This window comes from Pteropus vampyrus, unplaced genomic scaffold, assembly GCF_000151845.1.
Source record: "Pteropus vampyrus isolate Shadow unplaced genomic scaffold, Pvam_2.0 Scaffold368, whole genome shotgun sequence".
NCBI classification, from domain to species: Eukaryota; Metazoa; Chordata; class Mammalia; order Chiroptera; family Pteropodidae; genus Pteropus; species Pteropus vampyrus.
In genome coordinates this window covers 707,582-732,480 of record NW_011889149.1, presented here as the reverse complement: position 1 = coordinate 732,480, position 24,899 = coordinate 707,582, and the positions used below count along the sequence as shown (strand labels likewise).

At 43.9% G+C, this 24,899-nt stretch overlaps 1 protein-coding gene and 1 pseudogene across 1 annotated transcript in view; one reads left to right on the top strand and one right to left on the bottom strand.

The window, feature by feature from the left end:
* Nucleotides 1-24,899, top strand: part of ABHD2 (abhydrolase domain containing 2) — a 63,267-nt gene that overhangs the window by 25,234 nt on the left and 13,134 nt on the right. The window contains exons 4-7 of the mRNA XM_011379664.2: nucleotides 12,141-12,316; nucleotides 15,292-15,459; nucleotides 19,884-20,067; nucleotides 24,121-24,213. Of these exons, the coding sequence (XP_011377966.1) occupies nucleotides 12,141-12,316; nucleotides 15,292-15,459; nucleotides 19,884-20,067; nucleotides 24,121-24,213 (621 nt within the window). The remainder of the gene's footprint in view (nucleotides 1-12,140; nucleotides 12,317-15,291; nucleotides 15,460-19,883; nucleotides 20,068-24,120; nucleotides 24,214-24,899) is intronic.
* On the bottom strand, nucleotides 14,545-14,663 carry LOC111731388 (annotated as a pseudogene).

The window sequence follows — 24,899 nt, the reverse complement described above, 5'->3', positions numbered from 1 at the left end:
GGAGAAACCCAAGTTGGATGAAGGTTTTTCCCAAGATTGAGAAGGAGCGTGCAGAGGCCCCTTCACACTGCGGAGAGGGGATCTGGACCCAGGTTCTGCTGTGAGAACGACCTGGGCTCAGATGCCAGCTCTGCCTCCTCCTGCCCAGGTCACCTCACCTCGGTGAGTCAGTTTTCCTCATTTGTAAAGTGGGGATAGTAGTACTTATTTCACAGGTTTGGTATGAGGATAAAAACAGCGTGTGAAATGATTTATAGGATGCTTGGCATGTGTGAGACTTTCCTAAGCAATGCTGCTATGTTTACCGCCATTTTTATATGGATATCATTAGCTAGATCAGTTGTGTAAATGACAAAGGGCATATAATGTACGCTGAGTTCTTACAAGTATATTTGCACATCAGTAAGACCTAGGGGGCTAAGTGGGTGAAGGATAGGACTAGATAATTCCCACAAGAGGAAATACTAGTAATAAACACCAAATAATATTCACAGCCTTGGTAACAATGAAACTTTTAAAAATGAAATGTTGTTTGATACTCAAAGGAAAATCTGGTAGTATTATTGATATGAAATCTGGTGGGATGTGGTTTTAGTCAAGGTAGGCTAGTTTAAGCTGTGCTAACTAATTACCCCTAAACCTCGGCGTCTTAAAACCACAAACATTTTTTTTTTCTCACTCATGCTATGTGTTTGCTTTAATTGACTGGAAGGTTCTGCTGATTGTGGTCCCACCAGGACCTTAGCTGATGGAGGTATCATTTCAGTATCTGCTTTTGTGGTCACCAGCAAGACAGGAATAGGGATGAGACAACTCACACACTGGCTCTTAAAGGCCGCTACCAAGAAGTGACTCGTCATTTATTTTTTTCCCTGTTTCATTGGATGAAGCAAGACTAACGGCCATGCCTAACTTCTGAAGTGCAGACACATCCTGCGTCTACATGGGGGAGAATAATGGCGACCACAGAGAGGGATTCAGCCCCGCTCGCTGACCCCCCTCAGTCTGTCTCTCCTCACCACCACATTGGCTCCGCTTCAGTTCAGGACATCATCAGCTCTTGCTTGGCCTGATGTCCTGGCTGTACCTCTATCCTCTGTCCTTTCTAATTTGTCTCATCTTCTAAACCACAGATTTGATCATGCCATGCCCCTGCTTTAAGGGGCTTGTAGCATGCCCGTAGGGTGAGGCCCAGCATCAGCCCTTGCTTCTGAACACATCAGGTTACCCCACATGTCCTGAGACCACGTGTTCTCTCTTGCCAGCGTCTTACATCTGCTATTCTGTCTACCTGATGTCCTTTCATACCTTTAAACAGCCTTCTGATTTAGAGAACAAGATGTCACCTCTTTGAGGAGGCCTACCGAGCATCTTCCCCCACACTCAGAGCGAGAGGTTCCCTTCTTGGTTGCCTTATAGTGTCTGGGACTTCCATGATACAAGTTACATTCATTTGCATTAAAATTATGTATTACTCTATATCCCATGATAAACTGTGAAATAACGTACTATTAACAAAAAAACAATAACAGCAAAAACAACAAATACTATCACTTCTTGAATGCCTATGATGATTCAGGCACTGAGTTCAATGATTTCAATATATTTTCTTTAATCTTCAGAACAAGACTATGCAGCAGGTGTTATTCCTTGCCCCACTTCTACTCTCCAGTTTGTAACTAATAAGTAAAGACAGCTCAGCAAGGTGAATTGATTTGCCCAAAGTCACAGAACTGTCAGAACTGAGATTGGTCCCTGGTCTCTTTGACCCCATGGTTTTCCCTGCACTGCGTGTCCTCACTGCCCAGTATAGTGTCTTGCACATAGTAGGTGCTCAATAAATGTTTAATGAGTGAATACATGAATACACAGATTATAAATAAAGGAGTAAAAGTGTTGATTCTACCACTAGTTAACCCAAAGAAATCGTTTAAACAAAGATAAAAGCTAAAAGACTTGATTAAAAGTGGCAGAGAGAACGTATTTTTTTCTTTATTCCATCCCGAATCTCCACTAAAATGATAATAAAGGATGAGAAGGGTACAAATTCTCAAGAACGTAGAAAATAGGAGAGGAGATAAGAGCAGATGAGTGGGAAGCGATGGTCAAGCGGACACCGACTTGAAGACCAGAGAAAGCAGACTCCTAAGCCTGTAGGAGGGAGGCGGGGCTACCAGAAGGAGGCAGATTTGAAGGCTGAGGAATCAGAGACACCAGCTGCCTCTGAAGATGGAGTGTGGAATACGTCTAAAAACATGAAGATTGGTGGAAAGTTCCCCAATCTGCTCCCCATCTCACACAGCCAGGAAACTGCCTGTTTGCTCTGGCAGGAGACGGGCAGAGTGGGGGTGGGAGTGAGGCACCAAACCATAGTCTACCCACGGAAGGTCCTAAGCACAACCAGGTCCCCCAAGGACGTGGGGGAGGGTTTCCCCTCTAGGGAAACTGACCAACCCAAGAGAAAAGTCCCAGAGACACTGTTATTTGGGGGTCCTCTAAGAGAATGGCTGGAACCCACAGGTTGACAGGCCCTGCCTAGGTAGGACAGATGACTCTGCATCAGCTTTTTAATACCTTACACTGCAATAGGAGCAGCGAACCAGGAGTCCCGGGACGTTTGAGGAAACCCTCAGACACGAAAGACAAAGATACACAGCAATGAAAGAAAAGAAAAGAAGTGGAGGAAACACGGTAAAATGAGCCAAAGTAAACTTAGGTAAGAAAACCTGTAATGAGCATAGTCAGGGAGAAGATATGCACCCATGTGGCTGGAAGACGGGACTGTGAAATTGGAACATTCAGAGAAGAGGAGGAGCTTTTGGAGGAGAAATGAAGAAGATTAATAGACGGATTACAAAATAAAATCGAGGCACCCTTCCAGAAAGTAGAATAAGAAGACAAAGATGCAAAGTGGGAGAGAAATTAGAGAATCAGTCTAAGAAATCCAGCATCCAAATAATGGTAATTTCAGAAAGAAGCTAGAAAAAGTAGAAGGGAAGAAATTATCAGAGAAATGTCCCTTAGCTATGCCGTAAGTGCAGGATCCGAAACTTCAGACTGAAAGCTTCTGAAACCCTAGCCCAGATTTCTCCTAATTTCAAATTCCTATGAAATAAAATTAAGAGGACTCTGAACATACATGTCATCCTTTATAGTTTTGAAAGTCATATGTGGTTTATTGCTAATAATAAGTATGTGCACTAATACTAGCCACTGTCTTTTGCATTTGTCCTTCCTATGTAAAGAGAGATGGACTTTGCTTTAGCAGAACTTTGTAGAACGTACTTATCTGTGTGGTTTTGCAATGCTGTCATTACGTGAACGAGAATGAAAGTTTGATGCCCAAGCTGATTGAGTTTTCACAAGGGCGGAATTGTTGACTGTTTGAGGAAGTATTTTTCTGTGTTCTCATGCCACAGGAGAGGGCTGACATTTCAACAGGGCTAAGCCCCAGCCATCAACAGTGACTTCTTTCAGCTTTTTGGAACTGTTCCTGTTACTGAAAGCTCCGGGGCAGCTGCATCATTTCCTTCCACACTTCTGTTCAAGGCTCGCCTTGCTCAAGAAGCGGTGGTCACGTTTCCCCATAATTCTCTCATCGAGGTCGTGTCACCTTATTTTCTCCTTCAGTGTTGCCCTTGCCATAAATTTATAATAGTTATACATATCAGAAGCATCCTCACCTCCTTTGAAACTTATATTTATTTTTAAAAAACAACAGGTAATAACACTGACATTAAGACTCTCTCAGCCACCATCCAGTTCCCTTACACCCGTGTTTCCAGTTTCTTGATTATTTTTCCAGACATATTTAATGCGAAGACAGCAGTTACACATGCACACTTCTTCCCCTTTGCACAGATAGTGGTGTACTGTATATTCTTCTGCACCTTGCTTTTCTTCACACAATATCACTGATCCTTCCATCTGAGTGTAGAAAGAATTTCCTCCATTTATGTCTTGGCTGCTTGGTGTTCCATCGTGGACCATCATTTGTTTACCCAGTTTCCTAGGTGGAGGTTTTATTTATTTCTGACGTTTTGCTTTCACAATGCTTTAATAGCTAATTTTGTGTTTATATCACGCACACATGTCAGTGGAGGATAAACTGGAAGTGGAAGTACAGGGTCAGGGGGTGTGCATGTGAAATCGTATTAGCTAATGCCCTCAAACTATCTCAGCAAGTACTATATGAGCATATCTGTTTCTTAAAAACCTTGCCAATATCAGGGGTTCTCCTACTTTTTGGTATTTGCCAATCTGATAGGTAAAAAGTTTTTCCTTGCTGCGATTTTAATTTGTATATCTCTTATGAAAGAGACTGTTCATCATTTTCACATCTAAGAGGTATTTTTATATTCTTTTTGGTACCCCTGCCCCTTTCTCTAATGGTCGTTAGTCTTCTTCCTAACCATTTGAGAGATCCCTTTATGTGCTAAGAAAATCAGCCCTTCTGCTATGAATTGCAAATAATTGTTCCCAGTTGTCATTTGTCTTTTGACTTTGCCTATAGTGGTATTTGCCATGCAGATTTTTTTTTTAATGTTTGCATAGTCAAATCTTTCAATCATTTCTTATATGGCTTCTGGGATTTCTGTTTTCCGTAAAAAGGTCTCCTTTGTTGCAGAATTATATGTAAAAAAAAAAAAACAAAAACAAAAACTAAAAACTAAACTTTCTTCTACCACATGCATGGTTTTGTTTTCTATTTTGAAGTGTTCGATCCCTCTGGAATTTATCTTGATGGGAAGTGTGGCTCCAACTTAATATTTCTCTAGATGCTACTCTTTGTCTAACACCTTTTAATGGTTAATCCATCTTTACCCCATTTATCGAAATGCCACCTTTTTCTCATACTAAGTTTCCTGGATATACGTAGGCATATTTCAGTCTGCTCCGATCTGTTGATAATCCTGAATACAGATACCACCAGCAGATTGGTGGCTTTTTAATATGTTTTATCGTGGGGGTGGTGCCAGTACCCTCTCACTGCTCTTCTTTTTCATATTTTTCTTAGCTGTTATAGCTGGTTCATTTTTTCCTATGAACTTTATAATGCTTGTTCAAATCCACGTATAAACATCCTGTTATATTTACTGTGTATCTGTTAAATTTATAGATAATTTAGGGAGAATCAACATGTTTACAATGGCGGGTTTTCCAATGCAAGCTCATTTCTTCCAGGCTCTTGAGCCCTAAAGAGCATTATAAAATTTCCTTCTTATCTCTTTCTCAGGATTGTGAACTCCCTGGGAACAGGAATGGAGTCAGCTTTTGAGTGTGGGTTATTAGTAAGGATATACATATACTAACAGAAGAAATGTATTTTTAATTAAATATTTTAAGAACCCATGTTTTTTATAATGTCATCGCTTGCCATTTCCTGGATTCTTTCATGCACATCAGAGAAAGACATGTGCTCATGTTGAATGTCAGCATCTTAATTCTCATCATCATCTCTCGATTACAAGTGTTTTTGAAGGGCAGTCCGTGCAGATAACGCAGGAACTTCACATTTAGATAGTCCAGCTTCCCCTCACTAAGAATCGTGGCAGATATGATGTGATTTTTCCGCTCTCGTCCTCCCTCCTCCCCACTCCCAGCAGAGATTTTTGAGGTGATTTTGGGCTGAGAAGCAGTGAAAAGGCAATCCTGGGTGGGAGGAAGAGCGGACGGACCGTTGACATCTGTGTGTGTGTCCTCCAGACAGGAGGAGGTGAGTGGCGGAGACAGGGACGAAACAAAAGTATTCCGTGTGCTGTGCGTCAGCCTACGTCCTGTTTGCTCAGCACAGGCAGTGTGTTTTCACGTCCATAATTCAGCAATAGGAAAGGTGAGACCAGGGAGCAGTGTCTTCTGCGAACAGTCTGGGCAAGCGGACCGAGTGTGGGAGCTTTGCATTTAGCACCTCGGTGCTGGACTCCAGGACCTGCGACGCATTCTCAGCTTGGTAACTAACATTTGGCTCTTTGCCGGACTAGTTATTGAATGGATGGCCATTTGTCGGGTGGAACCCTGGAGCCTCTTCATAAACCCCAAGCCCACGTAAAGCATAGTGTCAAAACCAGGGCCGGATAGGGGGAGACAGGGCTGTGCCTCCGTCTGTACATGGGGAAGCCTGACCTGTCCTGAACGCCGTTTGTAGGACAGGAAGATAATGGGATCAGATACATTTAACATGTGAATGTAATTCTAGGGGTTTTAACCGGTTTTCTCTGAACCTCAAAATTGAGTTTATTTTTCCTTAGAGCAAAAAAAAAAGTGTAGTTTCTTTTTAAGAGGTTTTATTGTAACTCACTCTTGTGCCTGTTCTCACTAACATTCAGGTTTTATAGCTTGCACAATGGGTCATAGAGCTGCCGGCTCACGCACGGTGGCCTCTGTCCTGTATTTACAAACCAGTTACAGGAACAGAAGATATTTCCTCTCTCTCTTATGGCCGCTTTTGGTCATTTCAGGCAAAAACAAAACAGTCTCTGCATTGGAGTTTTTTCGTGCATAAGCCTGCAATTCAGGAATAGAACATGTAGCAACAACAGTGAAAATGTAATGTGTGACACTGTGAAGAAGTATTCGCCTCCAGTGGGGAATATGCTGTGTTCACAGCATATTTCTGATGCGCCTATTAATGGGTGTTTGGGAAGCTGAATATGCCACTTGCCATTTGAGATGAAAGACCCAAGATATGTGTTCCCGAAGTGAATGCTGAAGCCATTTCCCAGCCTCAGCCTTGCCCCTCAGCAGGTCTGGGGTGACATGGTGCAGGGGCCACTCCACATCTGGCTCCCTGAAAAGAAGGGGTGCTTCCAGAGGGCTGTGACACAGTGGAGAAGTTGGGCAGAGCAGGGCAGGCTTCAGGTCCGTCAGGCTGGAGACGGGGAGAGAGGCCATGGGGGAACGGTAGGGTTCTGTGGAGTGGGAGCAGCAGGAGTCCTGGATTCGAGGCCAGTGGAGGGGAGGCTCTGGCAGGTCAGAATCCAGGATGAGTATCTACAAAATGTCCCCCTAAACACGCACACGCACACACACACGCCTGGAGCTCAGTTTTCTGACTCCTGGAGCTGCCAGAAGCTTTGCTCCCAGTGCCGCCCTTCCCCTGTGCCCGTCCTGGTTAGTTTATTCTCACTCATTAAAGTAGGATAAAAAGCCCTCCCTGAATCAGAAACCTCTCTCCTTTCCAGAAGCACCTCCATCCTCTCGCTCTCACTGTCGTCACTCTCCGGGCTCTCATTATCTTGGGGACACATAGTCAGTGTGACTTTATTAAATTCTGGCCTCATCACAGGAGCAATCAAACGTGAACATTCTCATTAATTACCTTCAAATGGGTCTCCTGCAAGAAAAACTACACTAATTTCCAGAAGTTGGTTACAATTGCACAGAAACAAGTAAAATCTAATTAACATTTTTTTGTTTAATGTATGTGAGGAACACCAGAAAGAAGTTCCAGCAACTTCAATGATCAGTTTGGAGAAAGAGAATTTAATGTAGCATTCTGACAGTTGATCAGACAGGAAAAAATAGGCACAAAGAGGTTTGTTATTTTAACTTCTAGTCGAGAGACCTGATGAAAGTCTTGAGTGTGGCATAGTAAGAAAAGCTCTGGACAGAACCCAGAGACCTGTCCTCAAGTCCTGACTTTGTGACACCAGGCAAGTCCAGACTCTTTTTTTCTCACCTGTAGAATGGGAGGTTTACCGTTGTTCAGAGTCGTTGTGAAGCCCAAGTGAGAGACATGACCAGCCCAGTCCTTGGGTGCTGGGAAACGTCCCGCTCCCAGAGACCCCAGACTCCCTCGGGCTGCTGCAACAAAATGCCAGAGGCTGGGTGGCTTAAACAAGAAGTGTTTGTCTTTCTCAGTCCTGGAGGCTGGAAAGTGCAAGACTGAGGTGCCAGCAGATGAGGGCCCTGGCGAGGGCCCTGTTCCCGGCTTGCAGGTGGCCATGTTGTTGCTCTGTCCTCACGGGGCAGAGAGAGAGCTCGTCTTCCTCTTCTTCTAAAGGCACCAGGCTCATCTTGGCTCCCCATTCATGACCTCATCTAACCCTAATCACCTTCCTAAGGTGCCACCTCCAATACCATCACACTGGAATAGAGGTTCAACATGTGAACTCGGGGGGGCACAACATTCGGTCCTTAACACTCCCCGTTACGCACTGTGCCACACTGGAACGTCTCAGCCATGGAAGTCTCCCCAGTTCCATTCTTTCTGACCCCACTTCCCACTCTTCAGAGTTATGCTGACATTAAAGAGTTTTCTTTGACAAAAGATTTTCTGGAAGAAATTCTTGAGCCGATTCAGTTCTGTGGTGAATTTTTTATGCAATACTTAAATCTTACCTTCATTGGATTTGTTTTGCATTTAGATCTTACTACAAAGCCTGGAATCAGTTATTGGTCCGTATTCCATATTCTGACCATTGCTTTTGCTGTAGTAAGTTCTGCTGTGGCAGTTATTTCCACCAAGTTCGTTTCTCTAGGTTAAATTTTGGAAGTCCATGTGCCTCTTTGAAAACTGGATTCTTCTGTCAGTTTTTAGACAATACTAAATTTTACCACCGGCAGTTTTAACTGTTGCCAACTTTATTCTGATTCGATTCTACCACTAATAGCCATTGTGAAATGAACAAGAGACTGATAATATATATTTATCAACTAATTAATTTTTAAAATTATGTTTAATATTAGAGATAGAGGTGGAAGTAGAGATAGCATAGAAGGAAATGACCTAGGGTCAAAATAGTAGAGATGTTTAATATCATTAATCACTAGGAAAATGCAAATCAAAACCCCACTCAGCATCCCTCTTAAGTTAGTCAGAGTTGGGTTTCGTTTTTTAACCAAAGCATCCTGTTCGAAACACATTTCAAGTGCCGAGGAGTAGCTGCCGATGGGCATTTGGTTCACTGGAAAGGACTTGCTAGGGGTGGGAGACTCAGTCTCAGGCTGAGCCTCTAAGCATTTCCTTCTGTGCACTGACTTGTGCGACTTGGTGGGGAGGTACTGGAGAGAAGCGAAGGGAATAATAGCTAAGTCTGGGTTCAACAGCTGGAAAGTGGTTTAATCTAAAACCAAGGGACCCAGGTCCCGTTGAAGGAACTGGTCACTCACAGATTTAGGGCAAAGATGAGCATGAGTCACCTTTTTTCCCAACTGTCTTTTAAACAGCCCGACAACCATCTGTCCTTCTTTATGCAAAGTCTCTGCCCAGAGCCAGTGTATGTTTGGTCATGGCAGGTGGGAGGTCCAGATTTCCCCTTGAGGTCTTTCCCATGGGCAATTCTGTTAGTGTCGCCAGATGTTGATTATAAATAGGTTCAAGGTTCAGAAGATAAGGACAGGTTGGCCTTTATATTTTATTGTGGTCTAGCTGCTTTCATAGCAACGAGCATTTACTAACACTGGACAAAATACCCTGCGGGTTAGTAAACTGGAAGACATTGCTTCTGCTTTCAAGGAGCTAGGAATAAACATGCCCAGATACTAATTCTAAGAATAGCTTAAAAAAAAAATGAATGTAGAAGTGTATGCAAATTAGTGTAGTAAAAACTGAATATTGAAACAAGAAGCAAGCTATAAAGTTTTACTGTGGGACATAAATACCTGAATAATGGAGAGATACACCATGTTTTTGAATGGAACAAGTCAAACTTGTACAGATGGCAGTTCTCCCCAAGGGAAAATATAAGATTGGTGTGTTTCTAATGAAAAATCCCAAGATTTTCATCAAAAAAGCTGTTTCTATGCTTCCTCTGGAAAATAAAATGCCAAAAATCTGTCAAAGTTTTGGAAAAGAGGAGTGGAGGAGGCCTGCACTAGCAACTCTCAAAATATTTCATACAGCTACATTAGTTAAAGCAGTGTCATAGTGTACAAGAATGAGCAAGTAGATTGAACCAGAATAGGAAATAGAAACAAGTCTAAATAATCGAGAACTTAGTGTTTATTTAAAATGACAGTTATCGGTAGGGAAACGGCGGGCAATTTATGATGTAAGGACAATTAGCTAACCGTTAAGAAAAAATGAATTGGATCATATCATGTGGAAAAATAGGTGGATTTCAGGGTAATACATTTTTTAAAGCTATGGAGTAATAGAAGGAAATATTAGAGAATGTATTTATAATCGGGTGTTACAATAACTCTTTTTAAAACAAAATGCTAAACAAAGGTTTTACTAAAAAAAAAAAACTAACAAATTTAAACACAAATATAAAAGTTATATAAAATAAAAGATAAAATTAAAATATACAATAGACTGGGCTAAAACCTTTGCAACACATAATGACTTAATGTAGGAGTGATAAAGATGATACCTAGAAATCAAAAGGGGAAAGAAAATTATAATAGAAAAATGGACAAAAGAAAAACAGACACACAATTCGCAGAAAAGAAATGCAAATGATTAATAAACATATAAATCAGGGGAATACAAATTTAACTAAGAAATTTTTTTTTTAACCATAGATCGGATCATCCTTAAATAAGTTTAAATGAAATGCCCATTTTCTATCTATCAAAATGACCAAAATGCAAAAGATTGATAACACTTGCCATTGTTGAAGGTGAAGAAGACAGGCCCTCTCGTGCATAATTGGTGGGAACATAAATTGGTCCATCTTTTGGAGGCAACTTAGCGGTCCCATAAAATTTTAAATGCACAGATAGCTCTCAGTTCCAGGCTCGTCCTCTAGGCTCGTTCCGTTTCTCTCCTCACTGGGCAGTCAAGCCCCGGCCTCTTCACAGTGTGGCACCAGGTCCAGGAGGTACAAGCGGAAGCCACTGGGCTTCCGGGCTTCTGAAGGGCTAGGCCCAGATATACACAGCATTCCTTCCAGCACATTCTACCTTCCCAAACAAGTCACAGACCAGCCTACATTCATCGGGTGTGGAGAGGTATCCAGCTCTAAAAGGGACAAATGGCTTATGGGGACAGGAATAGGTAGAATGTGGCAGCTATATTTTCAGACAAACCACCACAGAGGTAGCTTGTCTGGGAACTGGCTTGCTTAAGGTGATAACCTCACTTCTCTTAAGTTTGTGTAGATCTAATGAATTACCAAAAAAAAAATAATAATAATAATAAAATAATAAACCTGGCTTAATTTAAGAAGGGCTTCTAGAATCATCTGGTCTGATAGAAATGAATGGCATGACTATTAATAAAATGCTCACCACATGGATACGCTACAATGATGAAAGATTGATGTCATTACCATTTTATATTATATGACTCTAGTTTCTATAGAACACAAACCCTGGCTAGCCAGCACGCTTGGAGTCAAAGCTGCAGAAGAGAAACCAACAGCAGTTTCAGTAAATGGGATCATCTTGCACTGTGGTTGTGAACTATAATCATTTTGTAATTGTAACTTGGAGCACCTTGTTTTCCCAGTAACTAACTAGTTTGTGGTTTTTCAGTTTTCTACCAAGGACCAGTCACTCCGTGTTTTCACGAAGCACAGTTGTTAGGGTGTGTCATGCCTTGCTTAGACTAACAAGCCTTTATCCTTCAATAATCCAACAAATATTGACATTGCTCTGTCCTTCCAGCACATTCTCTTCGGCACACAGTGCTCCCCACCCCAAACACACACACGCACAAGGCACATAAAGGCTCTTACAGAAGTTTGCAGCCCTTCCCATGTGACAGAGAGCAGCAGATTTGGTGAATGGAGTAACCACTGCAGCCATGGACTGCCTAATACAGGGAAGGCGAAGAAGTGAGCCTTTAATGAGCGAGGGCACTGTGCTAGCTGTTTTATGTGCATTAGCTCATCTGATAATGAGGCTAACCCTTGTTAAATAGCATGTGTTCGAATGTTACTTGCTTATTTTTATTCTACATTATAGGAATGACCCATGTTGAGTTGCTTAACACCCTAAATTTGAAATCCTGTCTATATAAGCATGCCCTGGTCAATTTCTAAAGCTAATCTGTTGCAGGCTGTATTAATAAATGGGGGAAGGAGGTAAATCATGGCATGGATATAAGGTTAAAATAAATCTCATTAATGCTTAGTGTACAGAATTTGTCAGGAAACAACTTAAATAGATCGAAAGACCTTTGCTCAAAGCTTCTGCAGAGCATTATTCAAGGAATGTGGAGAAAATTGACTTCTCGTTTCCTTCTGTCTTAGATACATTCCGCCGTTGATCTGGGGGAAAAGTGGACACATTCAAACAGCCTTGTATGGGAAGATGGGAAGGGTGAGGTCGCCACACCCATATGGGCACCGGAAGTTCATCACCATGTCTGATGGAGCCACTTCAACCTTCGATCTCTTTGAGCCCTTGGCTGAGCATTGCATTGGAGGTGAGTGAGTATAGGTCGTATGATTGGGCCATCACTTGGAGAAGGAGCACTAGTCAGTGAGGGAGCACAGTGTACTTGCTCGTGCCACCAACTCTTACCATCCATCATGTCAGGGGTGGTAGGAACTCTGTTGAGACCCATCACTTATGAGCAACTGGCAAGGATTAGCTCCAGCATGTGCCTGCCAGTTGCCACGTACGGCTCTGTAGAAGGTGGTGTTGAGTACAGTTTTTAATGCTCTTGAAAGGCAGAAGCTGGGTGTAAGGGGATGAGGGAGAACTTGGAGCCCAGGACCAGGCCTCAAGTTTGATGACAGTAACAAAAGCCAGACTGTCTTCCATGCTTTATATTTACTGTTTTCTCATGTAATCCTCATAAAAGCAATGCCTCATGATCCCTATGTTACCGATGAGGAAACCAAAGCCCAGTACTATATATGCTGGTTTTGTTTGTTGCATAACAGCAGATAACAAAGGCTCTCAGGTACCCTCTGCTTAGGTTTCCATGGAGAAAAAGGCACATCAAAGTCGTATTTATCGGGCAGGGGTCTGAGACACCTATTTCTCAGAAGCAACTAGCATTTCCATTGCTCTGTCCAGCCTGCACAATAGACACATCATAAAATGCTTCACAATGAGGACTTGGAGGAAATGGATTTAGATGGCAGCACCCTTTTAAATGCCGTCCGGACCAGAAGAGAACATGTCTTTTGAGTTGCGTAGTATGCAAAGGCACCTAGTTTGTTGTTCTCTCTTTTTTTTTTAAATAGGAGCTCAATAAATATGTATGAGTGGATTCCAGTAAACATGTCATAGCCCTCAGTTACTTAAAGTAATAGAACTTCTAGCGATGAAGGTTTAATTTATGTTCCCTCTGTCTGGAATGCTCATCCCCAGACTTTCACGTGGCTGCCTCCTCCTTGCCATTCTGGTCTTGGATGTCACCTCCTCAGAGGGACAGTTTCTGCTTCCCTTGATGACTGTTTCTTTCCAGTAAATCCTTCATGTCTTCCCGCTTTAGTTCTTGATGGCACCTGCCACTCTCTAAACTTATTTGTGTAGCTGTTTAGTATCTGTCTGCTAGAATGCCTGACAGCAGACAGATAGTAAACAGCTACAAAAATAAGTTTCCCAGTTGCGCGTTTTGTTCTGTTTTCCAGTTACATGTTTTGCTCTCTTGTTTCTAACGCTCTTACTTCTACCATTAAAGCACAAATTTTAATTTAATCTTTGTTTTACTCGTTCATGTCTTTCTATCACCCCTGTCTCCAGAAAGTGTTGAGAAAGCCGGGTCTGGGGAAGGCAGTATTTGCATCCAAGAAATACTCTTAAGAAAAACAGCCCTTTTTCCTTTTATTATTTTTTTAAAATTTTTTTCTACAAAAGGAATAAATACCCATTTTAGATAGTTTAGATAATACAGAAATATTATGAAAAGAAAATAAAAATCACATGTAATCCTATCACCCAGCATACTACTGTTGATATTTTCTTCCATTTACTTCCTGTTCTATACATTCTTTTTCTAAAATTTGAATTATTATACATTACATTATAAATATTCCCCCATGTCACTGAATGTCTAAAAGTCTTCAAAAACATACTGTTAATGATTGGTTAATAGCCTACAATATGGTCATACTATAATTTAATCATTCTTCTATGGTCGGGTGTTTAGCTTGTTTACAATTTTGCTACTATGGTTAATTCTATGATGAGCATCCTTAATCATAACATTTGAGGCAAGATTCCAAGAATTGGAATTACTAGGTTTATAAAATTTTAAAGGTTCTTTATGCATATTGCGTAAGAATTTTTAAATTGTTTTTCTCTTAACTTTTGGAAGGAAAATTTATGATTAGATTTAATAACCTAAACACCGCTTTCCTTTTAAAGGAAAAATATGTATTCGTATTTTCAAGTAGGTAATTCATGCTCATGTCAGAAAAAATCAAAGGATGCTGAAGGGTACACAGGGAAAGTCTCAGTCCCCTACCCCTACCCCCACCCACCTCCCTCCCCAGGTACCCACTAATAGGTTTCTTGGGTATGATTCCATAATTAGTCGATGCTTTTATACACATAGATGTGTATCCACACAAACGGCAGCGTATTATAACCCTTTTGTGCACCTTGCTTTTTTTCACTTAATATGTTTTGGAGAGCTTGCCATATTCGTATATATAAAGATGTCTCTTTATTTATTTATTTATTTGTTTGTTTGTTTAATGCCTACAGCACCCGGTCTTCCTAAATGGTTTCCCATCCAAGCACTAACCAGGCCAGACCCTGCTTAGCTTCTGAGATCAGATGGGATCGGGCATGTTCAGGGTAGCATGGCCGTAGACAAGATGTCTCATTATTTTTAAGGGCTACCTAATATTTCATCACTTGGATGTGCAATAATTTATTTAACTAGACCCCTATTTCTGGACATTGGGTTGTGTTTGATCTTTTGCCATTACAATCTATACCGTATTGTTCTGCATGTGCACAAGTGTACCTGCAAGTAAAATGGCTGAATCAAAGAAGTCTGTGCAAACATGACTGTTACTTTTTCTGTTCACCCGTTTGTCCTTTCATGCAAAATTTCATACAGAAATTAAGAGTCATGTTTAGAAACTTGTATAGCAGTTTAACAGAATAGTTTTATATCTATTGAATCTAATAATAAAAAGTTGAGATTTATATTTTTTTAATTTCTTTTTTTTTAATTAATTTTTAGGGTATTTTTCAAAAGTATCTGCCCATGACAGTTGGAAATTTTAAAAAATGACCCTTCCCCATAAAAAGTTTGAGAGTTACTAATAGATAGACAGCTCCAGCTAGAAGGGAAAGCTGATCTTTCGCAGAGAATCGAGTGAAAAGATGTATGTTGAACTTCCTCCTCTTGTTTTCTAAGCCGGTGAAGTGTCACCGTGTCCATTTATAGTGTCACTGTGTGTCGGATATACCGGGGTCTCTCTTCCCCTGTAGGTGACATCACCATGGCCATCTGCCCCGGGATTGCCAACCACAGTGAGAAGCAGTACATCCGAACCTTCGTCGACTATGCCCAGAAAAACGGCTACCGTTGCGCCGTGCTCAACCACCTGGGCGCCCTGCCCAACATTGAACTGACTTCGCCTCGCATGTTCACCTACGGTGAGCAAGGGGCATGGCCGGGCGCGCTCTCCCTTTCTCTGCTCTCACTGTAAGGGCACTGCTGCTGCCTCTGCTAAGTGTAGAATTCATGCCCATCTGCAAGAGATGGTGGGGCGGTGGGGCACCCGGATGGGCCCTATAGCCACCCCCATCGCTTAGGGGCGGGAACTGAAGCTCTCAGGGGACGGTCGACTTTTGTTGCTATACCTAATGTCCTTATTGATTTTTAATTATCGTTGCTTTGTGATATGGCCTAATATCTGATAGCATTAACCCTGACCTGACTCGTCACTTCTTCAGAGGGTGCTTTTGTCTCTCTGCCTTTTTTTCTTTCTGTTGAACTTAGAATGATTTTGTCAAATTCTGTGTTGAATTTCTCTGTCAGTCAAGATGGACTAGATTATGCTCTGTAAACAACCCCCAAATCTCATTGGTTTTTAAATCAAAGATTTATTTCTTCCTCACACTACATATCCATCGTGGGTTGGCTAGGTGTTCATATGTCTCCGGCATCACCAGCTTCATCCAAGGACCCAGGGTAATAGAGCAGCCACCAGTGGGAGCTTCCCCACCTCAGAGAGAGGAAGAAGCGTGGCTCTTGAAGCTTCCACCTGGAAATGAGGGAGGCCACACCTGCTCACAGTTGACTGGCCAAAGCACAGTCCAGGGCCAAGGCTAACTTTGAGGGGGGCGGTGGAGAGGCATTCTTCCTGGGGAGGAAAAGTCAATTTTGGTCAACTCTAGCACAGTGTATCACAATTTTGAATAGGAGTTTCAATATATAAATTAACTTGGAAAAGTTTATTTTTCTAGCGTTTACTTTTCTCATTTAGAAACATGATGTTTTCCTTCAAGTCTTCCTGTATTTCTCCCATAAAGAACCTCTAGTTCTCTCTATGTAGGTCAGTGGTTAGCAGCATTAGAATCCCCCTGGGGCGTCTAAGCTTCCCCCCCAGGATTGAGAGCCAAGGATATATACAGGTCTTGCACAGCCCTTGTTTCTTCTTCAGGTGTTTGTTTGTTTTTTTTACTTTTTATTATAGAAATGTTCAAAACATATAAAAATAGAAAGAAAGGTAAAATGAACCCAGAATAAACCCCTGTGTACCTGTCATCCAATCTCAACAATTACTCAGATTACGGCCAGTCTCGCTTCATCTACAAACCACCCCTTCTTTCTCCCCCTTTCAAAGATTATTTTGGAATGAGTCTTGGCCTGTCATTTCACCCGGGGCTATTTCAGTGCGTAATACTAAGATACACAGACTCTCTGTAAACTGCCTTCAGTTGCTAGGACTACCATAACAAAGTACCATAATCTGGGTGGCTTCAAATACAGAAATTTGTTTTTTCACAGTTATTGGAGGCTAGAAGTCCAAGATCAAGGTGTTGGAAGGTTTGGTTTCTTCTGAAGCTTCTGTCCTAGGCTTGTAGATGCCATGTCTTCACAGAGTAGTTGTTTCTCTGTGAGTCTGTGTCTCTGTGTCCTACTACTCACCTCTTCTTATGAGGACACTAGTCCTATTGGATTAGGGCTCACCCTGACAACCCCTTTAAAGATCCTTTCTCCAAATGCAGTCACCTTCTGAGGTCCTGGGTACTTTCATTCCACATGATTCAGACTTCCTTCTTACCCAGTTAATATTGGTGGCACACCCACCACGTGTCAGGCCCAGCCTGGTGTGGAGGATACGGAGATGACTCAGAGTCTCCAGCCACAAGGAACACCAGTCTCCAGGTCCCTGTATTTGAGCCTGCTTAGTCATGTTAGTGACATTTGGAGGAAATGGCTTCTGAAATAGTAGCTTTCAGGCAGCCTTAGTTTTGTCTTTGTTTAGGGATGGGAATTTGAGGAAAAGGGTCTTTCCTGTTCTCAGCAGGTTTCCTTTCCAAGATGGCCCCATAGTTCTCATCTCTCTAAAGCCAGGTTAGTGTCTCATATTTCATCTTGGCTTTAAAAAGCTTCAGCAAGATTAGAGACCCAAATCTTGTTACTGGTGCTAATCCCATGAGGATTAAATACATAGAACCTCATTAAAATCCTCCTAGTATTAAAAAGCAGATGGCTGTAGCTCTTAGTGAGATAGCCCAGGGAGGGGCTCCCAGACACGGAGGGCGTCTGGCAGCTGGCATCAGGTGGAGGCCCCAGGAGGACCCAGCACCTACCAGAATGCTGGTCTTGGAGCTTGGCAGACACCATGTCCTTGCCTATCCCTTGCCAGGAAGAGAGGCAGCTCTTCCCAAAACACCAGCAGCCTGTCTGGCATTAGGTAGGGCTGGTCCTTTATCCGGATCAGACGTGTTTGGATTTAATTACATCGAAGACCCAAAGTGCCAACACAATTAGCTATAATTGTCCATCAGCAATATAGCAAATCCAGGTTTTGCAACTGCCTCAGTGACATCTGAACATCATTAGTCTAAAACCTAAGTAAAGATAAATGTGTCTAAAATGAATCAGATGGTGAGAAAGTAAGATTCTTATTTGGGAAGAAAAAACGTGCAGTAATATTACTTACTTGTAGGTTTGGGGTGCAAGGCAAAGGACTTAGGCTTTGGGGTTCCAAAGCGGGTCCAAAGTCCAACACTCCCACTGACTCGCTGTGTGAGCTTGGGCAAGTCATTTCGTTCCTTTCAAGCTGCTGCTTCCTCTATGTTTGAGTCTCTAGTACAGAGCCTGGAACAGAGCCCATCAGCCTGTAGTCCATTCATGTGGGTAACAACAGAGGCTCATTCAATGTTAGAACAAAACATAAAGAAATTATTAGCCAAGGGCTGAACAAAATTTGACAGAACCCCAAGGAAATGGTGCAGGATTAAAGATTTTAATAACGATGTAAAATAAGTCCCTAGGTACTATTTCTTAAGCAGACAAACAATGTCCCCATAACGAGCTGCACAAACCACTGCTCCAGCATGAGGTTGGTGTGTGGTATCTTTAACACAGGTGGGACTCGTCTAGGAGGATTTAAATGTCTTCTTTTCTTTATTATTATTTACTTCTAGATTTTTTTAACTGGCTGGATTTTTATTGAAAAAGTAGTGTATCTGTGTAGTAAAAGCATTCAAACAGTGCAAAAGTCTATATGCAATGAGCAAAACTGTTTCCCTTTCACTCCAGACCCCCAAGTTCCCCCACCCCCCAGAAAACCAGTATCTGCTACAGTTTTTAAGCACTTATTCAATCAGGTATGTGCGCACGTATAATCCCTTTAAAACCAAGCACGCAGGTGAGATGGCGCCTGCCTTCTTCTGCCCTTCGTTTTTGTCTGTCCATAATGTGACTTGGAGTCATTCCAGATCAGCAGATCAGACTCTGCATCCTTCTTTTTCACAGCAATTTAACTAGTTCTCTATCGGTGGAAATTCAAGTTGTTTCCAATCCTTTGCTGTTGCAAACAGCGCTGCGGCGGACATTCCTGCACACGCCTTTGCACACGTGTTCGTGCATCTTTGTGCACATCTGTGGTAGGAAGTCCCCAAAAGTGTAACTGCCGAAGCAAAGATCTGTACTTTTAAAAACAGGTGCAAAATCCACACTCACTCCTTGCTAGTCTGTCCTGTGCACACTTCTCGCCAAAACTTCTAACTTCTCCATGAGGTTTTATTTCAGGTCGGCTCCCCGCAGAGTCTGGGGTGGGGCCTTAGAAGGCCTGTGATGAATTCCTTCACCCGCGTGTAGCCACTGACCTCCTCCTCTTGGCAGAGCTGCTGAGGCATAATGTGACTTTACCAGCTTCCCTGGGGGCACCCGCGGAGATCATTTCTCCTGGGCAAACCAGGCCCAAACACCTTCTGTGTTCATGGGTCTCTTCTGTGTATTTCTGAATGGGTCTGCTTCCCTTGGCACCCAGCGCTTACATCACTGAGGACGCTTTACCCTAATCCTGCAGAGCATCCCGGCCGTCCCTCTGGACTGAGTTTGTCTTTCCTTCCCTCCCCCACAAGAAGATCCTGTAAATAACATCCACTCGGTACTTTTCTTAACACCATGAATCATTGTACACATGGGTACAGCATCCTATTTTGTAGCCTAAGAAGCTAATCCCAAAGGGATTTGCTCTTGCTTTTGTTTGTATCTGTGTGCGAACATACACACTCACGCGCACCCTGAATTTCTTTTGATTTCCATGAGCATCCAGACATTTCTTAAAACCCACCTTTAAAGGCACATTGCACACCTGTCTGCTTGATATGTGGTACCTCCCCTCATGGGTGCTACCAGTGCTGGGGCATCTGGGAACTTCTCCCCAGGCAGCCAGTGAGAACTGTCTGTGTGTACGTCTCTCGCTGCGCATGCGCACACACACGTAGTGTTCTCTGTTAGTGTCTTGGCACCCACTTAGTATCAACCCTCCAGCTCACATTTTCTCCAGTCTTCATTGCACCTAGCGTGATTGCGTGCCCTTCCTCTCTGCCTCCAGGTTGTACCTGGGAATTCGGAGCCATGGTGAACTACATCAAGAAGACTTACCCCCTGACCCAGCTGGTCGTCGTGGGCTTTAGCCTGGGTGGTAACATCGTGTGTAAATACTTGGGGGAGACTCAAGCAAACCAAGAAAAGGTCCTGTGCTGTGTCAGCGTGTGCCAGGGGTACAGCGCGCTGAGGTGAGTGATCCCTACCCCGTGCCCCTACTTCTTCCTTCTGCAGAGTCCTTCAGTCAAGTACTCATTTGCTGAGATGCCCCAACGTACCAGGCGCTGCTCTGTGGCCACAGGAAATGCTGTGGCAGACTGAGCAGAAGTTTGTGGGTCTTTTGCTCCCACATACACTGAAGTTGTCCTGTCAGACCCCTTAAACCTGGGGTGTGCAGCTGTATGTTGGGATCGGATGTGTAATTCAGTAAGCTGAAGTCTCCTTACATCTGCCATCTCCCTGTGGGGTCCCTGCAGGGGACCTAACCTGCTCCTGCTCCAGGAGCTTTGTACAGCTGTGGGTTTATGAAAGAACGCAGGAGACAGGCAAACCAGAGTCTGGCAGCTGAGACTTCTGAACCCAAATTCTCCAACCTGTCCAAGAGTTGCGTCTCAGATGGCATCGGACGGGATCTGTAGAAATCACTTAATCTGTGCCCTCAGCTTCAAATATTCATCTTTCTTAGGCGTCCTAGACATCACCGTGAAGGAGATGACCTGCTGATAAGCCCCTTAGTCTCCTAGCAACAGAGCCCCACAGGATGAGTCCTAGGGGGGCATTACTGTCTGCTCTGAGTACCCCTCAGGATCAGTGTTGTCCCAGATCTCTGGAGAGTCACCTCACACACACACACACACACACACACACACACACACGCACGTATACTTTTCACACCTTTCCAAATTCTTCAAATGCATTCATATTTCTTTCTGTACTCACTCTACATACTGACTTTTGTATTACAAATGAGTATGACCAATTACTAAAGATCTCTTGAAGAAATGAAAATCATACAAGAAAGTAAAAAAAAAAAATCACCCCCACTGATCCAGTCTGACGCCAGTCAGTCCTTATCGTTACTAACGAATCCCGCCTTTTTGCCTCACCTGTATCTCTCCTGGTGTAGTGTAAACCCATTTCATCATGTTCTCATGGATGGAGCTATGTTATTTCTAAAAATATCTGGAATTTGAAACCAGCACATCCAAACAGCTAATGCAGGCCCAGAATTCAGCCTCTGCCTGAGACTTAAAGTTGGCCCAAAAGGAGGATTTAAATGGACCCAAAAGTAGGCACGAAAGACATCCTGGATGGAGCCTTCCCTGAGTTCTAGGGCCAGGGCCGGATTTTCCTCACCTGCAGTATGGGGATGACAGTAATAATAAATGGTACCTGCCTCGTAGTGCCATTGCGAAGGCCGTGAGAGTTAATGCGTGTGAACTACTTAAAGCAGTGCCAGGTATGTAGCAAATGAGTCAGTGACTATTAATTATCACCAGAATTAATCACTATAAAATCAGAAGTAGGTTAGATCAGTGGATCACAAAGACCAGCCTGGTGAACTAGTGACTGTCTCACTTCCTTAAGAATCACTTGGAGGATCATGTCAGAAATAGATTCAGTTCCTTGGACCTACCCCTGGAGATTCTGATTCATCAGTCTGGGGCATATGGCCAGGAGTCTGTATTTGAACACATTTCACAGGCGGCTTCTGATATTTAGCCACGTTTAGCAGTTACTGGGCCTGGGGACCTCAGCGGTCTCTCCAGCTACAGTATGGCAGGACTAGGTTAGTCCCCTTGTCCTCCTGTTGGTAACCGTCCCCTTCACTCCCCTCTGTGCTCTAGAGGGCCAGCTAGAAGGACACGTTCCTTTATCTTGACTTGACCAGAAATATTCAAGTCCTAATTCATAGTCATCATACAACCAGAATTAATGAAAGGTCCATCCTGCCCAGTCACTGGAATAGTAGACAAGTAAGGAAAAGACCTGCCTGCCATCAGACTGAAGGGAGCAGGGTCTGCCACTGCATCTGCTCTCACCTGGTGAATGGTCCAGTTTTCAGCAAGCCTTCTATCTTGTATAAAATCGGAATTGCTAGAGTCCCTTCCTCAACCAATTGCCCTGAAATTACTGTGGATACCGACTTCGTGTTTAGAGAGCACTGAGTCTGATAAGTAGGAGGATGGTAGGACAAGTTTGTTTTCATTTTTTTTTCAGCAGTCTTTCATGACAGCGGCTTTATTTCATTTTGCTGCAGTAGCGCCATCTGCTGTTGACAAGAGCACATGATCGCACATTTGGCGAACTAAAGTGTTAGAACTAAGGCCAAGAAGGTTTAAGAAGCTGCGGGGTAAAGTGATGGTTGCCAGAGGGGCAGGGGTGAGAGGGTGAGAGAAGAGGTGAAGGGGATAGGAGTTATAAAGTAAACGAGTCACAGGGATATGGTGTACGGCACAGGGAATATTGTCAATAGTATCATAATAGCTATGCACGGTGACAGGCGCTTACTAGATTTATTGTGGTGATCACTTAGGAAGGTCTATAAATGTTGAATAACTGCTGCCTTGAAACTCAAATGATATTGTATGTTAACTGCAGTTTAATTTTTTAAAGATATTGGTTTTTTTTTTCATAAAGAAGCGAGGAAACTATAATCTGAGGTGCTATACATTTTGCAGACATGGTCCATATCGCCCCTCTTTGAGACCTCAAAGCTCTTCACACTTGCAATTACTAATTGTCGCATCAGTCTCCTACAACGGGGAGAGAGAGGCACTTCATCCTCTAGAGCAGAGAGAACCAACGCTAGGGCTGAGATCCGGTGGCCCAGCACAGGGAAACAGGTGGCAGGCAGGTCGGGGACGCCATCGCCCTGAGTGTGCTGGTGCTGCCGCCCGGGGTTCAGTCTCCTCAACATTTTCACGAGAGCTACTCACTGAAGGACAGTGCCTTACTTTAAACCAGTGTAACCTTTTTTTTTCCTGCCAAGGCTTGAGGGCGATGAGCCTTCTCAGCATTGGGATGATGGCAGCCATGCTTCTTTTATGCCAACATGGAGCAGGGAGGGCTCGTCTGCCTGGGAGTCCATGCTTCTGGTAAATCCTTCCTAGCTGAGTCCGCAGCACCGCTTGTCAGCGACCCATCCCCTTCCTCTGGCTTCTCTCCCCGTTAGCGCACCTCCCCTCTAGCTAGCGCCAGTTCAAGGCTCAGAAGCCAGCGCCCGCTTGCTGTAGTTAGCAAAGTCTAGCTGCTGCCTCTAAACAGGCTCACGTTCGTGATGTGCTGAACCAGTGAAGGAGGGACACAAATGCCCTGAAACTACATGGTATCCAGCTGACTTCACATGTCCCCTCAACATAAATAGCCGCCCACCAGCCCTGGAAATGTGTGTGGTCAGACTCAGTCTGACTCTCTGGTTTGATTAAGCATTTGAAACCTTATGAATTCTGAGGCCGTTCTTAACACCATTAGTTGGCCCGCTCTCCTGGCCTAGAGAATTCCCTAGAGAATCCCCTGTCTCCAGAATTCCATCCACCATTAACCAAAGCAATGAAGACACCACCGACGTCCCCCAGAGTGGCCTCTGTCAGGCCTGTGATAGAACTGTCTAGATTCCTCAGCCGTAGAGCAATCGGTGTGTGAAAATGGATTCTCTAGTTCAACCCCCTGGTTGATAGTTGAGAAAACAGGCTTGGAATGGAGGAGTGTCTTGTGCAGAGTTTGGCAAAATACCCAGAGGGGTCAGACGGGCCATAGTTCAAGTTCCTGCTTCAGTTGAGCCCCGCCGTGGCAGCTGTGTTTGGGGCTCATACCAAACAGCAACAAAGGTTTTTTTAGCTGTTTCCCTGTACTGTGCCTCTCCACACCCACCCTCCCCTTACACATTCCCCTCATTAAACTGGAAAAACGTGCTTGCAGGGCAGGAAGCGAAATAGGGGAAGTGTCCAAATGGCAGTTGAAGCATCTTTGGTACCGACAGGTTCTGTGACTCAGAAGGGGCCATGGTGCTGGAAGAGGCTGTCGGGAGTGTCACCAACAGCCTGTGGCCCTGGAGAGCTCTGTCTGGGGCCTCACATTCAGCAGTGCAGTTTTGATGTCTCCAGAGGTTTCTCTACAGATAGTTTGGGTATCGCGGAAGTCCCCTTTTCCGCCGTAGGGAGCCAGCGTTCTCCAGTGACAAGAGCCGCTGCCACCACGTCCTCTCCAGGATGCAGCCCCTCACTCCCCTTGTGCTCCTCCAGGGCGCAGGAAACCTTCATGCAGTGGGACCAGTGCCGGCGCTTCTACAACTTCCTCATGGCCGACAACATGAAGAAGATCATCCTCTCGCACAGGTGCGTCACCTTCCACTCCCTCTTGGGAGACATAGTCCTTTCTGAACTGATTTCTGAGTCACTAAAAGCCAGGACTCAGTAGAGGTGGTGCAGATTCTCTGCTGACTACTTGCGACTTGGTTATAAACCAGCTTGTCCCCGGCTCCCAAATTCACCAGATAACTTTCTGCTTTCATAATTCCCAGTAAATCCAAGACGAGAAACCAGTTCCGCACCATTCTTTTCCCAATTTGGGTGGTCCCGAGGGTGACCGATCATTGTAGAGGAACCTCTCTTCTTAGGATGCTTGTGTTTAGAGATTAAGAATCCTTCTCTGCTGCCTCCTGGGGTTCTGACCAAGCAGCAGCGCAGCGAGAGTCCAGCTCCTGGCGCCAAGCCTGGTGTCCGCTCATCACCATGCTCCTCCTTCCGTCTCTTCCCGTCGCTTCTGCTCAGAACCCTTCAGCGGGTTAGCCCCTGACGGGTGCTTAGAGCAGGGCCTGGCGTGCAGTCGCCCTCAGTAAATACTGGCAATGATTCATCATACGATTATCATGGATATCTTCTCTCCCTCCCCCACTCCCACTCCTCCTCGACCGTCCAGCTCATGCATGCTCTCCGGCCTCTCCCACCGCACTGTGCCCTTGGGAGAGTGCCCTTCCCCTCGTGTGCGTGTCCAGACCCAGCCTAGCCTTTCAGGTTCATCT